Genomic DNA, 18,483 nt, shown 5'->3' with positions numbered 1-18,483 from the left:
TAATTTCAGCTTGTAAACCCACTTAGAACCTATAGTCTCTTATTAGGTGGTAATTCAACCAAGTCCCATGTATCATTTTCCAATAAAGCATTCAATTCAAATTGCATTGCATTAGTCCAATTAACATCTAGCTTTGCTTGATTAAAATAATATGGCTCATGCATAATGTATGCAGCAGAATAAGAGAACTTAGGATGCAATGAAATAAGTCCGGCAAAATTAAAAAAAAATAAAAAACTAAGAAAACTTACGCTATGAGAAGATGTGATATAAATATCAAATTTCTTAGAGACTATAATTTGCCTAGTACTACGCTTAAGTGTTGGACCCTAATTTTCCCTAGACACAACAGGACTATTATTTGGGCAAGAGACTCAGATGCGACAGGATGGGTATTCGGCACTAGAGGTGTCAAAACCTCAGTAGGAGGCTCGACAAAAGCATGATCCTTAGCGGGAGAATAAGCTGTTGGCTCCTCTGAAGTAAATGGTGGTATTACTGGCATTGGATAAGCACAAGAAGTCTGGTGGATGATTCTCAAGTCATTGAAAAATGATTGCAATTTAGTATTGAGAAATTTTGTACCATTATCAGAGCGGACTATCTTTACTTGCAGCGAGAATTTTGTCTTAACATGAAATAGAAAATTCTTCAATATCGTAGAACCTGAGATTTGTACTTCAACAGAAAAGCCCAGGTAGCATATAATCATCCACGATCATCAGAAAATAGTGAGCCCGTGTAGTTGTTGTCGCTCTATATAGTCCCCAAACATCAAAATGAATTAACTCAAAAGGAGAGCTAGTAACAGAGGTACTAAAAGGAAAAACCAATCTGCTTTGTTTAGCCTTCGGACAAACATCACAAATTTCAACTTTATTATAATTGATAGAATCCGAAAACTTACGATTCAATACATTCATAGATGGATGTCCTAAACGCATGTGCCAATCAACTTTGTGAGTCACATGGTTTATAGTGTTAGAAGGTAAACTAGGAAAGAAATTACTATTAAAAACTGACAAAACAGACGATGAGTGACTACTAAAACACGAATGAATATGGGCAGGAGTGAATGAATGAGCATCAATGTGGTACAACTTTCCAATAGCCTTTCCAACCGCAGTTACTTTGTTAATCTTCAGGTCCTGCATTATGCAGTATAGTGGTGTAAAAAAATGCATATACTCATTAGCCAAATGATTCGCAGAGAGCAGATTATGTGTGAAAGATCGAACATATAATATGTTTGTCAAAAGGTAGAAGATAAAGGTACAGATCCTTGTTGAAGGATTTTTGTAGTTTGTCCTTCAGGCAAGCATACATGAATGCAAATATCTAAGGGAATCAACTTAAGAAAACTTCTAGGATTGACACAGAAATGATTTGATGCACAGTATCTAAAATCCATGAGCCATATTCTAATTTAGATTACAAAGATGTAGAAGTAAGAGAAACTTTACCACCAATAGCTGCAAGATGGGCTCCATTAGTATCAGCAAAATGAGCTGTATGTGTTTGAGTCGAGGCCATCGGAGTAAAATTGCTTGTAGCATTAGCATGTCCATTCATATTTTGCTAGAGCATTTGGAGCAGAGAATTCACATCAATATTTGGAAATGGAGTTGGTTTAGCCAAGATAGTACTCATATAAATCGGAGATTCAGAAACGTAGTTTGCCTGACCCTTTGTAGCAGCCTTCTTTTTCTTCAATTCTTTATACCAGTTAGGTTCCTCTCTTGTTAACTTGAAACATTAATTCTCCTTCAAGCTACCTTTGACACCGCAATAGTAAAAAAAAATTTGAACACTTTGACTAATCTTTCTTTGCTCCACACTGAGAACTTGATCCCTTATACCCATATTGTTGTTTTTGGCGAGCAAAATGTCCAACCACATCACCAAAAACACAGGAGGAAGGAATATCGAAGAATATGGTTAAAACTTAATATGATGATCCTAATGAGCAATTTTTTTTTTTAATATTTGCGGAGAATCGAGATTCTCAGATCACAGGCCTGTTGTGCCGTCTTCCAGGTTGAAGTGGAATTGCAACAAAGAGTAAAAAGAATAGATTCAAGAAAGGCAAGACTCAAATATGACGGTTTCATATATACCTAAAAGGCATACCTTTTATGACTACTAATAATTTCATTAATAATCTTCGTCGACACATTAATGTAAATTTCTCATTAGGATCATCATCACTAAGTTTTAACCAATTAACCATAATCTTCAATATTCTTTCCTCCTTCACATCTGGGCGTGGCCCAATCGGCGTGAGGTGTGAGGGGTTTGAGTCGTGTTGTCCACACATTTATAATTTAATTAAAAAAATATTCCTTCCACTTAATACTTGAGACTGATATCACCAATAGCGTAGTGTATGCTACAATTCAAGAATATTGAAGAATACGGTTAAAACTTAATGATGATGATCCTAATGAGAAATTTACATTAATGTGTCGATGAAGATTATTAAAGAAAATATTAGTAGTCATAAAAGGTATTCCTTTGAGGTACATATGAAACCGTCATATTTGAGTCTTGCCTTTCTTGAATCTATTCTTTTTACTCTTTGTTGCAATTCCACTTCAACCTGGAAGACGGCACAGACAGGTCTGTGATCTGAGAATCTCGATTCTCGGCGAATATTAAAAAAAAAAAAAAAAAAACTGTCCTATGCCTTCTCCATACCATAATATTATGTCACACCTAAATTCTCAAATAAAAATCAACAAACTTCTCAAACAAGTAACTACACAAGACAAAATTGAGATCGTCTATATATACCATATGCTGTTGTTCTAGGTTTTTTCTTCGATTTTAATGTTTCACAGCGCATGAGTTCGAATTATGGGCGTTCTTGTAAGGGATTATGACTTGGCCGACGCAGGGCTTCGGAGTTGGAATGTTGGATTGTTAAATCTCAAACTCAAAGTATGCCTTTTCCTTCCTGATTGATGAATCCCGATCGTTATTATGTGGTTTGTTAAGTGCTTCGCTTATAAGTCCTTGCTATTTTGTTGCGGGCTGGTTGGTTGTCTTCTCATACTAGCTATTTGTTGAAGGAAATTATTATTCCGTTTTAAATTGACTAAGCCAAATTTAGATCATTTCATTTTCTTAATAAATTAATTACTCCACATTGAAAGCATATCTTGAACTCTAAACTGTAAAGATTTTGTTGTCAGGTGTTATTTATTTCTTTTTAAACTGGAGTCAACGCCCGCACGAACGGAAGGTCCACTGCACTGTATTGTAAGCAAGCAAATAATGATGGGAGTAATTAAACAGAGTTAGTGGGAGTAATTAATTACTTATAAATAAGAAAAGAAATTATGCATCGTAAAATGTCATGTAGATTATTTTTAAAAAATTTACTCTTTTTATAAAATGTTGTTTGATACGTCGATTTTTTTGGTAACAAAAATTTTAATAATTAATTTTTTTATAATATTTATTTTTTAAGATTCACCAACCTCATATAAAATATAATTTATAGAATTTATATATACATAAAAATATAATAAAAAAATTTATACACAAATATGATTTAAAAAAAAAAAATTACTGTTTTTTTTCTTTATACAGTTGTTTATTTTTAAGTGATGATTGCTTCTCCCGAAGGAGCAGCGAATTTTTCTTCTCTAAATAAAGATCCTTGTCAACATTGAGTCATTAACGCTAAGTATGAAGCTCATTTATTTATTTATTTTATTTTTTTGAATCACAAGTTTCTTTTTGACAATCGAATCACAAGTATGAAGCTCATTGATCGAGTAAAAGTTTATTTTTTAATACTTCGTCTACAAATACCATCGAAACTGTTAATGTCTTGTCTTGTAGCACCTCACTCTGGTACGAATTGTCGTAAAGAGTTTAAAACATCAAACCACGTGTCTGGAAAATAAAAGAAAACTGTGTGGGACCAGTATGCCTTCTGCTCTCAAACCAATCAATCAAGATGCTGTCTTCTCTTCACAAAAGTTGATCGAGCGATAAGGAATAAAATTGCTTTCGAGCCTTAAAATTAACAGCAATGGTAAAGGATGAAAGACCGAGAACAGATAACTACAGAAAGCCAATGATATTGCTGTTATTAACTTTAAAAGCAATTTCGATACATTTCCACAATCGTTCTAGAACGAGTTGACAACAATCGTTCATATACTTACTAGCACTGTCCAAAAAGGACTAGAGTTATATTTACTCCATACGATTAAACTAAAAACCAAAAAGACAGACTTGCCTTTTTCACAATTCCTTCTAGTACAAGCTTGAAACTAAACAACAACATTACAACTAGTTATTTTCCAATCAAGGAGAAAGGGATACTGGTTTCTTGCATCAGAACCAAACTTGCTCCACTTTTCACCTAAAGCTTGTACATCACTTGTATTCTAGGATCATGTTGTTCTCAGGAGCCAATCCAACACAAGCCCTCAGTATATTCTCAAGCATGGCTCTCTGCTTTGCCAGAGCATTCACAACTGGTGTGCCTGGTGGAACCTATTACCACAAAACAATTCCATACTTCAAAATAATTTTAAACCAAGAGATTAACCTTTTAATGGTGTTCGACTTCTAAAAAAAATTTGAACTTACGAGAGGAGCTTTTGTGAGGTAGCTCAGAATGGTAGCCACTGGGTGGAAAGAGTGGAACTTGCCCTGAAATCACAAACATTAATAAATTATTGAGGTCGCCCATTTAAAATTCAAATTGACATTTCTTCATTCAAACGAGTAAAGATAGTGAAAAGTATTTAATAATCAACAACAACACACCTCTCCTTCAGCTTTGAGTTGGATCCTAGTGCTGAGCTCAGCAAGAAGAACGAGATCCAAGATGATAGGCGCAGCCAATAGGGAATCCTCACAAGTGTTGTGCATCACAATGGTGTTTTTGCCACCCATAAATATCTCAGAGGTATATTCATCCATTGCCCTCTTGCTATCACCCACATATGGCACATACTGCAAAACAGAACACAACCAAACCTATCAGCTCCCTTACAATTTCTTGTCATTTGGTGTGTCCACAAATAGGGAGATGAACTGCTTTAACATACCTTGATGACCACAACATGGTCTGGATGCTCACCAGGCTCATAAAGAATTGCATTGGAAGAGACCATGTCATCAACAACATTACTCTTCGAAATCTCTTTGGAACGGAAAGTTTGTGGGGCAGACAGGTTCATGCCATCATTGTTTCCAAGATGGTTGTAGCTCACAATAGATGTTGGCTAACCATAAAAAATTAACCACCCATCAATAACATTATTCTTGTTTTGGCACATTACTATCATAAATGAATCTAGTCAAATGTCATTGCAATGTGAATATATGAATGATACCTTGATGCCAGCTCCTACTAGGAAATCAACCAGGACAGATTTCATTTTGGTCTGACCACTCTTGAAGTCGTCACCGCCAATCAAAGTGTTCCTCTTGATAGCCAAGTCAATCAGCCCTGCAGAAGAAAACTAGTTAATTTTTTGAATTCCACACTAATCATCGATAGAGGTTAACAAAGTGTCATGTTAAAGTCATAAACCTGGAACAAAAGTGTTCTGAGGACTTCCATTGATGAATGGAACGTTTTCAAGAACACAAGCTATGGCAAACAAGGTTGAAGGGAAATTTCAGCTTCATTCTTCTCCAAAGAAGCCATGAGATTCTCCATGGTGTCATTTAGCCCGACGATCACATTACTGTACCTCTCTGTGTTAGCAGTCCACAAGACAACCACCTTGTCCACCTTATTTTTTTCCTTAAACTCCCTAATTAACCAATAACAGAACAGCAAAATTTATCAGTTTCTGTCTAAATGGCAAGTTATTAACTACTACTAACAATTAAAGCTTGAAAACCTACAAGGTTTGAGTATATACCTGATGTCCTTGATGACTTGTTCCATTTGTTCCTTCTTTGTACCTTTGATAACATTGTTGGCACGTGAGCCTTGGTTAGCAGCAATGAAGTCAGGGTCATAAATTCCAGGGAGTGGGACCAAATGTTCCATGTATGGCCTAAGTTGCTTCTGCAAATCCATTTCGAAAACCTTGGCCCTCGCCATAGCATCAGCCAAGTTCATGTCACTTATGTCCCATCCACCAAATACGACATCCTCTGGGTTCACCTATACAAATTATGTACTGCATGTTAAAATCTATTGTTCGCATCCATTCACTAACGATCATGAAAGCAATCTCGAACACAAAATGCTTGTTCTAGCTCACATTAAATGTCAGCAGCATTACATGATCAAATAATTGACAGTTTAAGATTAATTGAATTGATCAATGCATGCAATTAATAGTCAATAAAGATTTCACCAAATGGATGAGAAATAATAAAAAAACTACCATAGGGAGGAGGCTTTTGAAGGGAGCATAAATCTCCTCTCCATTGAAGGAGCCGACACGGATGGTGGAGGCTTGGGTAAGCGAGCCAAAATAGTTTGCTCTTTGCACCTTCTCCTTGGTGGCCCACGAGATTCCCCTGTGAAATCCACCATTTATTTAATATTCAATAAATCATTTACGAATCTAATCCGACACACCAAAATCAATGACCAAATTAAAAAATGAAACTTTTAATTATGGATCTTTTTAACAGGAATTCACCATAGATTAAAGAAAAACTCACTCTTTGTTTGCAATCACTCCACCAGTGAGCGTCGAGCCATTGTTTCCTCCCCATCCCACAAGCATAACCCTATAATTAATAACGAGAATTAAACGGTTAAACTCATATCAAATCAACATTGCATGTCGAAAATAAACAAAGAGGGTAATCAAAATACCCGAGTTTAGGGACATGGGCCTGAGTTTTGAATTCATATTTGACAGTTTTAGGCTTGACAACCCACTGGTATGTGCCATTTCTGTTCTCGTGAACAAGCTCGGTGGTGTCATAGTCGTAAACAGAGTGAATCTCATTCTCCGTATACTTAACGTTGGGGCTCTCGACCTTGAAGTTCTCGATAAACATTTTTCAAACTGGGTTTGTTAGGATTTTGAGGTAGAGAAATGAAATCTCAAAAGAGAGAGAACAAACAACAATGGCGATGGTGATGTGATACTCTCTCTCTCTTAGTTTTCTTCACTCTGTTATTTTTTCTGTGTCTGAGGTTTGTTAGGCATCCATGCGTTCAATATATAGAGAAAAAACCACGTCTACAATCGGTCCACCACGTGTCATATCGCTAGTTGTCCAGATCTTGTATAATTGTTATTCCACTAGTCCGCACGTACCACTGGCACGAATGGGTCTTAAAAAGGCGCCACGTACAAGGGCTTCCATGTGGCAGAGTCTAGTAAGCGGTAATCCATTGTTTGGACTCTCGTGTGTGTGGGGGACCTATTTCGAGTCAAAGAAAGAGCTGGAATTGTCACGAAGCCTGCCTGACCGCCGATTAGAAATTTACCAGACACAAGTATTTATCACGACGCCGACGAAGGTTTTCAGGTGAAGCTATTGGTAGTTTGATGTATATCAACACAATTTGGTTCATGACGTTGTGAGGATATTCGGAAAGAAGCCTAAAAATAAAGAGGATTAAAATTAATCTCCTCGGTGTCAATAATTTTGTTTTGATAGTCGAATTAAAATCTTACGATGTTCAGAAAAATGGTTAAACACGTTTGTCGTTTTGGGTTTCGATCGTTTCTAACGCTTGAAGTAACACGTTCTACATCAATTTTCTACAACAATTGATTGTATATGTGAATGTTTAGCATAAGAGTAGCAGCAAAGATGTATAGTATATACTAGCATTATATGCTAGAATGAACAAATTAAAAAAGTAAATTAAGAAGGATTAATGGAGGGAGATGCTAGAACCATGCATGAATATGTAGTGATTGTCATAGTCATGTGATAAGAAGTCCAAAGGCTAAGAGGATCACAGGCCACTAACTAGGTTATGTGGTATGTGAGCTCCATTGTAGCTTAATGGCCGAGAAAAGACCCGCACACGAACGTCCTAGCTAGCTAGCTTTTTAATTAAGTCCCCACACCAATTAGACTCACCAAGGACAACTCAATTTTCTTTTCTTTTCTTTTTTCAAGCTCGTTAGATCAATGTTATTACTTGGAGTTATAATTTAACCTAAAATTAAAAGTTATTTTAATGTCTAAAAAAAATTAAAAATAAGACCATCGCCAATTAGAGCGTGGCTCAATGATTAAGACGTTTTTTTATTCGAGATATTATATAGGTTCAATTTTTAGAGTGCGGACTTTGGAGAGTAGATTATATATATAAGATTGTCATATGTCAAATTTTAATTTGACAATAAAACTTGCTATTAGAACAATTAAAAAGTTGTTTCTATTATTTATAAAGATGAAAAATTGTTCCTGTGGTTTATAAGATATATGTATGTGTGTATATGTATATAAGTTGTGACAAATAAAAATCATTATATACACATTATAATTAATTCATGATACTATTTTATTAGATAAAATTATAATTGAACTTAAAATCTAAAATTTTATTTATAAACATAAAATAAATATAACTCTGCCTAAAAGATCGTCTCATGTTGTTAGAACACTTTAATTTTATTATTCTTAATGTCTATAAGATTAGGAAGAATATGAATGAGAAAAAAAATGTTATAGTGAGATTTTTATTATGAATAAGAATTTAATTAATAAGTTGAAAAAAAATATTATATATTATAATTTGATTAAAAATAAATTTTTAAATGATTAATAGAAAAATTTCATGTGCCAAATTTTAATTTGTCAATAAAAAATTTTAATTTGTCAATAAAAGATCACGTATGAGATTTTGATTCGACAATAAAATTTGTAATTTGAACAATTATAAGTTAATAAAATCGTCATATATCAATAGTATAAAATTAAGTATGATCTCGATCATATTTTGTGGGTAAATGAAATAATAATTGAGAAAATTCAAATAATATGAATTTAATACCGATAAATAGAATTTGTTATTGTTGATTCGGATTTATTTATTTGCAAAAGGTAATTAATTTGAATGTTTTCTTGAGGCCAAGCAATCGAGACTTGAGAGCGCATGTCAATGCATACACCTTTGCTTCTTGTTTCTTCTTCGTTTGTATTTATTCAATATGCGATTCTCTTGGGGTGGTCCATAATTATGAACATTCCCATTCTAACTATTTATGGCTAGATGTCCCCATATATATTGTTAATGACAATTTAACATTAATATAAGTATATATCATATGGCCATTAATACATGATTGATTTCCACACTCTCTTTCAAATTACCCTTTGCAATGCAAATACTTTTCGCTTTATTGGATTATAACCATCTCTTTTTCTTATTTTAGGAACTTCCAAAACTTCCACAATCGATGGATTACGATTTATGCTACACGTATATGATCGATATATTCTTAGACCACTTTTAATATAAATTTTTGACAAATTTTTTATGTGACACATAAATAATTTAACTTTCATATGTACCGGAATAATTTATGATTATTTTCAAGAATCTTACGGAGGCCCGCCAGTATCACTTGCGATCAAGTCTATTAATTAAAAATGAGCTAGTGCATGATTTGAGAAAAAACTCCCTCAATTAGTCCAAGCGAAGGCTTACAATTACAGCAGTCATTATTTAACTTTTAATATATATATATATATATATTGTACAAATTAGATGACCACAATTTCACATAAAAAAAAAAAAAGAAAAGAAAAAAAATAGATGACCACTGAAAAGTGCTTGGATTCTTCTACCATTTACATTATTTACTTTTCCTCACACTTGGGGATTATACATGCAGTATGAGCAACAACATGTGAATTCATTCTCGACCAGTCCTTCCGTAAATAATATTTCCTCATGTTAATACATATTAACATGTTTTTTCTAATTTATTTTTATACATAAAAACAAAATATTTAATCAAAATAAATATATATATATCTTGTTAAATATATATAGAAAAATTAAAAAAATATATATTAACAAACGAGAAAGTAGTTAGAAAGTATATAATGAAGTCCCATTCCCATATATAATTTGTCACATTGTCTGTCATGAACATGAGACCTGAACCATATAGAACCCTGTTAATTCAATTATCATATAGTATGTGCTAGTTGAACAACAGTGTTGCAGCACATGGATTATTTTTGCTATCGATAATTTTTAAATAATGTGATACAATCTTATAATTAACACCATAATACTTGTTATATATTCAAAAGAAAATATTTTCATAAAATAGCATAGTACATATACTAATAATTAACATAGTATGAATATTCTTACAAGGTGTACAAATGGAGATTTTTTTTCTTATTATTATATGGATTGTTCGCAATAAAGAAATTTTGGGCGGTAAAGTTTTGTCTCGATTTACTCAAGCTTGAATGCTTCGTGAGTTGATATCAGATTGCGTGAAGTTTTATAGCGGTTTCGGCCAACCACATTCACGCCCTATTCATTTTGTTAGTTAGATTGCTCTTCCTGGAAATTCAATTTGTTTAAATGTTGATGGAAGTTCACCGGGACCTGCTGGAATTGGTGGTGCTTTTCGAAACAGCTTTGGTGGATGGATTACTGGTTTTTCAGGTTTTGTCGGTAATCATACGAATTTAATGTATGAGTTAATTGCTATTTCTCGAGGATTGAAAATGTCTTGGGGCTTAAATTATGGAGAGCTGACAGTTTTCTCAGATTCTACACATGTTATCCATGTCATTTTTACTAAATATTGGAAATTTCATCCATATACTGCTATTATTTGTGATATTCGAAACTTTTTGAACCGCGATTGGAATGTTTCATGTGAAGGAAACCAACTTACGGATTTATTTTCAAAGAAGGGTAGCAGCAATCGTGAGGAATGGATTATTTTTGAAAATCCATCAGCTGATGCTTGGGACATCATCCTAGCTGATATGGCCGGGACTTGTTTTATAATCCCTCTTGTTTACTTTTCTTTTCTTTTTCGTTTATTTTCTTTCTTTTAGCTTCTGGTGTATAAAAAATATATATACACTAATAATTAACATAACATTACGATTTTAACACATTTCAACTATCCAATACGAAAGCATTTTTTAATCGTATAATTAGATCGATACTCAAGAAATTGAGTTATTAAATAATATGACAATAAAATATATGACATATATAGATTATGATGGACATTCATAAACTTTTTTATTAACTCAAATTCGACAATTCGTTGGGCTAGAATGCCAGAGAATCAGCCCGAAGAGGGACATCCAACGTTCATAAATTAATGACATTTTATAATACAACTACATTTTATAATTATTTATATTAGCGTTTGATAATCATTTTTTCTTTATAAACCTAAATTGCCCCTTATGTATGAGCTTTCTCCGTGCATTTGATACTTTATTAGGATATTTTGATCCTCACACATATTGACTGTTAAAATAAGTTGATGTGTCAATTTTAATTAATATTATTTTGATCCGTATAAATTCTTTTAAAATTATAATGTTACATTAATTAATAGGTTAACACATTTTTTACATCGATAACCTATATATTTATGTCTCTTAAATTTTAGAACGAACTTCTTTACAAGTCTCAATCTTTTTATATCATAATTATTAAGACTAAATATGTAATGGAGGAAAAAATTAAGACCTGACATGGTATGAAAGTCCCACCATTTTTCTCTCCTAAGTCTCTCCTTACAGTGACTTCAAAAGTGAGTCCCAACTTAAACTTTTTCAATTTTAGCCAATAAAAATAAGATAATACTATATAAATGTCAATCATATTTTCTTTTAATAATTTTCTATAAAGAAATAATTAAAGTTGTATTTAAAATATTGAGATCATGCAATGGAGAATATGGTCTCAAATTTTAGAAATCCCAATTTTTTCGATTTATGCCTAACTGTAGCTAAGTTGGTACAAATCGGGACTTTAAATAGGAATTAGCGGTGCCAATGCTATTATAGTATGTATTTGGTCAAGACTATAATTAGCTATATTATAGTATGCACTCGATGTTGGAGGTCGTATCCACGTGGACATCGGATTTAGCCAAGACGTGGCAGTGTTAATAGGTGGGATTTTAAAATTTTGCTTCGACTAAATCGAAATGTTATCACGTAACACTCACATGATCAATTAACGCGCAGTGGAAACCCATGATTTGTCATATCGGACATGTAATTGAATTACTCTAATTCAATCTAGCATTTCATATGCAACGAATACATTATCATATAAAACATATAAATGACATGACCATTCACATCAATAAATATCTAATGTCTGAATTATACCATCTGATATGGATTTACATCTTTCAAAAATTACATCTAAATAGAAAATAAAATCTTCTTGCCTCCAAGTCTCCAACTTGCATATAAAGGATTCAAAACCTAACTTCTATTTCTCAAACGGAAAAGGTTTAAGAGCCTCACGTGTGACTCCTCTAACGGTATCCACACAAGAGAGATTATCCATACTCATGTATATGCTATGCTAGATCACAATACACAATTTCACAAACATGATATCTCAAAACTCCTTTTGAGACGATAAATTCATAGAACTCCATATAATCTTCAAAATTCCTTTCAACGATTAACCAATTTATCATATGCTAACAACTTAACATATCAATTCAACATAAGATAAAGAGAACAAAAAATTACCCTTAAAAAATTCAAATTTTATCTCCTTCACTCTTTATATATGCTCCTTATCATCAAAAATACTTAAACTTTCAATTTAATTAGTGAAGAAAAATTTTCTAACTTTTCTTGAATGCTTTTCAAACTTCAAAGCTAATAATAAAAGTTTTATGATTTTTCTCTTCTATCCTCTCTGCTTCAATCTCGTGAAACATATATCTATACATATATATCTAGTTGCACAATTTGATCAATAGCTTAACCAATAAAATGAAACATAAGGATTGAATTTTGACTTTGAAGCTTGTATAGAACACCGGCATCAAAAATCAACTTCCATAGATTAATTAATCTAATTAATTAATATTATATATTATTAATTAATTATATTAATTAGTTATAATATATATTAATTATATGTGACATAATATATTTTAGTTATATTATTTTAATACAATCAAAATATATTAGAAGCATAAATAGAGTTTCAAATTAATTTCAATTGCGATTCTAACACTTAGGATAATTTAATTTAATTCAATAGTAAACTTATGACTACTCAAATTAAATATCATATGTGAGGTATAGGTTTCTCTTTTAGTGTGCGACCCTTTAGATTCACCAATACGTTAGTAATAAAATCACATTCTATAAGTCATGATTATCGTCTAGTAACGAGCCATGAAGACCTAGATATAGGTGAATATGATGTTAACCTTTCCACTTACAATTTCCATGTGATATGATCCTTTTGTCAATCTTTGTCCCGATTGAACTTAGAGCACGAATGATTGGTCGAAACTATATAAGTTTAATAACTATGTATTTATTCAAGTACATAATTTTATGTCATTAGAAAACTCATTTTCTAATTTTCACATATCTTGGCCAAGAATTTTAAGTCATAGCTAATATGAAAACATAAGACATCATTATCCTTTCAATAATTGACAAATCCTTTGTTGACACACACCAATCTTCATGTATAACAGATCAGGCCGAAGTCATGCCCTTTAGCAATGCTATGATCAGGGTAGTGGTTACAAGCATAAATTGTTATATATAAGATTACAATGGTGTCTAAAATCTAAGGATTAATTATACACCATTGTAACGTGAGAATCTTATTATCGACTTATGATTTCACATAGGATTTCTCGTTCAATACAGTGAACTAGTTCTCTAACTACCACCTACAAATGCACATTAGTGTCTCCACACTGTTATCCATGGAATAAGATATCTTTCCAATTGAAAATGTCTCATATGTATTAGTCTATCCGAATCATTAATGTCCCATCTCAATGATTCTATGACTAGGTGTGTTTAAGATCTAGGCTTGTAAGGAACATATTCCACGATTATCAACGCTATTCATAACCATATTCTATGAGCCATATTTATCTTAGGACCCTATCCAAATTACTTAAATATATCATATATACTTACAACAAGTAAATTGATAAGAGGCGCTTTTATTAAATACAAATATTTAATTTACATAACTATTCAAAATAAGATTACAGAAATGCCCAGATACTAGCGAATCTCGAGCCAATGCGCATTTCTAACAATCTCCCACTTGCACTTAGGACTAATGTATCATGAATTTAAACCCTATAGTCTCTAGATACATTCTAGTGATGGTAAAGATACTGAGTTGGTCAGTGGATCTGCTAAGTTTTTTGCAGTCAATCTTCTACATTTCAATGTCACCTCTACCAATGATCTCTTGAATCAAGTGATATTTCCGCAGAACGTGTTTGGATTTCTGATGAGACCTCGGTTCCTTAACTTGTACAATTTCTCCATTATTGTCACAATACACAACTTACTGGAATTTCATGCTAGACACCATATTCAACTCTTGAATGAAGTTTTTCATCCAAACTGCTTCTTTTGCAGCATCTGAGGCAGCAATATATTCACCTTTTATGGCTGAATCTACGATGGTCTTTTGCTTAGAACTATTCTAGCAAAGCGCTCATCCATTTAGGGTAAATATATAACCCGTCATGAATTTCAGATCATCAGGATCTGACTGGAAACTTGCATCAACATGACATTTTAGTTTTAAATTATTTTCTCCATATACTAATAAAAGACCTTTCGTTACTTGTCAATGACTCTCACCAGGATTTTTTGAAACCTACTTGTCACACTTAAAGCTTGTACAACATCAAGTCTCATACATAACATGTCATACATGATACTTCCAATTGCTAAGGAATATGATTTTGTTTCCATCTTCTCTCTCTTATGGGGTTTGAGGGGAAATTTTCTTAAAGAGAGAAGTTCCACAAGCCATGGAAAAAACCTTTTCTTGAAATTTTACATATAAAACCTCCTCATATTTTTGTCTATGTATAAGGATTAGGATAAACCGAGCATCTTCTTATACCTATCTCTATAGATCTTAACCCCAAGAATATAAGATGCCTCTCCCAAATCCTTCATGGAGAAATAATCAGACAACCAAGCTTTTGTAAATTGCAACATACCTACATCATTCCCAATGAGTAGTGTGTCATCAACATAAAACACTAAAACTGTAACTGCAATCCCATTTACCTTCTTATAAACACATGGTTCACTCATAATTTTGAAAAAGTTAAACTCTTTAACTGTCTCATCAAAACGAGCGTTCCAACTTTGGGAAGCTTGATTTAGTTCATAAATAGACTTTTGGAGTTTGCAAACTTTTTGCTCACTCTCACTAGATGTTTTCTCGTATAGATCTATTTACATCCAATAGATTTAACATCAACAGGTGGATCTACCAAAGTCCATACTTTGTTGGAATACATGGAATCCATCTCAAATTTCATGGCTTCTTGCCGTTTTCCCGAATCGATGTCTGACATCGCTTTTTCAAAACTCTGTCGATCAATATTCTCAGATGCCAATTCAAAATTACCCTCAGTGACAAAACTAATTTTCGTCATTGATCTTGTAACCCTTCTAGGAATGGGTTCAAGTGATTTTTCAAAAAGTTCTTTAGGAATTTCCTTTTCCCCTTGTGGAGGTGTAGTATGTGTTTCTTGAATTTCTTCAAGTTCTACAATATTGTTATAAGTTCTATCTGATAGAAATTCTTTCTCTAAGAAAATGACAGTCCTAAAAATAAAGACAATTTGTTCTATAGGGTTGTAGAAGTAATATCCAATACAATCTTTTGGATATCCCACAAACTTACACTTAATGGATTTACTATCCAATTTGTCTTCCATTGATTGCATCACATAAGCCTGCCATCCTCATATTCTCAAATATTTATAAGTGGTGTCTTATTTCTCCATATTATGGAGTATTAGGCACTGATTTAGTTGGCACCTTATTCAAAATATGTGCCACCGATTTTAAAGCATAGCTCCAAAACGAATTAGGAAGATCAGTAATACGCATCATGGAACGAACCATATCTAATAAAGTTCTATTCCTTCTTTCGGCTAGACCATCTAGTTAAGGTATACCTGAAGGAGTTAATTGAGAAATAATCCCATTACCCTCAAATAATCAAAAAAAATATGTAGACAAATATTCGCCTCCTCGATCTGATCGAAGAATTTTTATATGTCTACTAGTTTGATTTTCTACTTCACTTTGAATTTTTTGAACATTTCAAAGACTTCAGATTTGTATTTCATCAAATATACATAACCATACCGTAATTAATCATTAGTAAAGATAATGAAGTAGACACAACCATGTCGAGCACTAACATTTAGTGGCCCAAATACATCAGTATGGATCAAATTCAATACATTTGAAGCACGTTTCATATGTCCAACAAACGGAGTTTTAGTCATCTTATCCTTCAAACAAGATTCACAAGTTGGCATTGATTCTAAATCGGATACATTGAATGATCCATTTCTTACCAACTTTTTCATTCTTTATTTAGATATATGACCAAGTGTAGCATGCCAAATATTTGCATCTTGTTGATTACTTTTCTTCCTTTTTGTTCTTTGTTGCATATGAACCATGTAATCGTTGGTTTCGATAACATACAAATTGTTCACTAATGTACTACAACCATAATATACATTATCTTCAGATATCGTATATTGTTTATCATATATAACAAAACGATATTTCTCCTTGTCTAACAAGGTGACACGACATAGGGGCTTTTAGGTAATATGGATCGTGGAGTCGTAGGTGTCGTTGGCTTAGGACTGACTAGGTACGTGTAGCGGCTCCGTCCCTCTTGTGAGGCCATGAGCGCCTGGGGCACGGACGACCTTCTCCTCCTTAAGAGGCTATGAGCGCCCAAAGCCGAGGAGACCTATGGTCCTCACTCTACACATGTCACTTTCATAGTACTGAGCATCCAAGAAAACCCTAAAATCTCTCCTATATAAAGACCCGTCTCAGATGTCCAAAAAGGATGACAAGTTTCATTAGAGTTACGCAAGAGATTAAGGGCAATTTCTCACTCTAGAAGACGGACAATTCCCTCTCTAGATTCGAGTAACTCTACGAGGCCCTCGGCTTCATGGTGAGCCATGCAGGCCAGCTCCAGGTCGTAGACACTCAAATAATTCGTAACCCCCATTCTGTTCTAAGTCATCAAACCAGCTCGAAGACTAATCAGAAGAAGGCACGTGCTCTCCACTTACTATCTCGGTTTGCATCACGTTGAAACATTGGCGCCGACCGTGGGGAGTTTGTGAAAAGTTTTCTTTTTTTCAATCTAGTCTTCATCGAGTTTTTTAGGTTTAAAAGCTACAGTTGCCTCTTTGGGTAGCTTCCTTCATAAGCTTACCTAACCCGCTCCTAAAACTTTACAAGTATGCGTACCAGATCAGCAAGTGCTCGTGCAGGCAATGACGCTGATGTCGAGCAGGATCAAGATCTAGCAAGAGAGGGTCATCGTCGACGAACAGTCCGGTGCACTGACATGGTCACCCTTCAGGACCATCATTTTTCTCTCGAAGGGGCTGACCTTGAACCTACTGCTAATCCTATCCCTGAAGTTTCTAACAGGGAACCGGACTAATGACCAAGGAGAAAACCGTGCCAGAATTGACTGTGTCATTCTAAATGGAGGCCCATCTCATCCTTATGTTCGCTATCATTAGTCGGAAAGGAACTTTCGAGATTCGATGACAAATCAAAATGAACGCATCAGAGTCCGTCCAATGATCGACTTGCGTGACTCACCCACACGGCGCAGAGAGAAAGGGAAGACCTTCCAACCATGACGCCTAAGGATATGACCATTATGCCAAAAACTTGAGAGAAGGTTGAATGCTAGGAGCCAAATCCGCCAAAATAGCATTCTAAACGATCCCCGTAATTATGGGGATGTGCCGGTCGAAGAGGCCAAGAGTCATTCACCACACCTCCTAGAAGGGGGTCTTGTAGCGAGACCGAGCCAAAGCATCTGTCGGCCACTCTCGCCAGACTGAAACTGTCAGTAGGATGATTGAATCCGAAATGCAGCGCTGGCTCCAGGCACGCCCCAGGCATATGTCGAGAATCCAACTGTCCAATGATTACTATCAGGCCTTGCCCCAGGCATATGCCGAGAATGGTGTTCAGATTCCCCAGCCTGCAAGTTATAGAAGAATAGGTAAAGTCGTTCCTAACTATGTCACGCTCCTTCTCCGTTCGTGCAAAGGATAATGGATCAACCTCCCTTAGCAAAGTGGCAGATGTCGAATCTAAAGAAATTTGATGGAGAGGGCAACCAGTAGCTTATCTAATGACCTTTGATTCTGCCATGAACCTCCACGTCGTACCGGATCCGATCCGATGCCGTGCTTTTCCTATTACGCTCGAAATGGTCGCTCAAGTATGGTTTCGGATACAACCACCAGC

The 18,483-nt window shown here is 34.2% G+C and overlaps 1 protein-coding gene across 1 annotated transcript; it reads right to left on the bottom strand.

Annotated features, from left to right (window-relative positions):
- Window positions 1-4,392: 4,392 nt before the first annotated feature.
- On the bottom strand, window positions 4,393-6,999 carry LOC139881985 (inositol-3-phosphate synthase-like). The gene is given in 11 exon segments (XM_071866370.1): window positions 4,393-4,512; window positions 4,609-4,671; window positions 4,789-4,977; window positions 5,073-5,249; window positions 5,361-5,476; window positions 5,561-5,644; window positions 5,647-5,786; window positions 5,898-6,145; window positions 6,372-6,507; window positions 6,655-6,723; window positions 6,812-6,999. Coding segments are annotated over 11 exon segments (1,530 nt in total).
- Between the last annotated feature and the right edge of the window lie 11,484 nt (window positions 7,000-18,483).

The sequence above is a fragment of the Rutidosis leptorrhynchoides genome, unplaced genomic scaffold (genome assembly GCF_046630445.1).
Source record: "Rutidosis leptorrhynchoides isolate AG116_Rl617_1_P2 unplaced genomic scaffold, CSIRO_AGI_Rlap_v1 contig216, whole genome shotgun sequence".
Lineage (NCBI taxonomy): Eukaryota > Viridiplantae > Streptophyta > Magnoliopsida > Asterales > Asteraceae > Rutidosis > Rutidosis leptorrhynchoides.
Note: the sequence above shows the minus strand (reverse complement) of the source record. Positions and strands in the feature narration are given on the sequence as shown.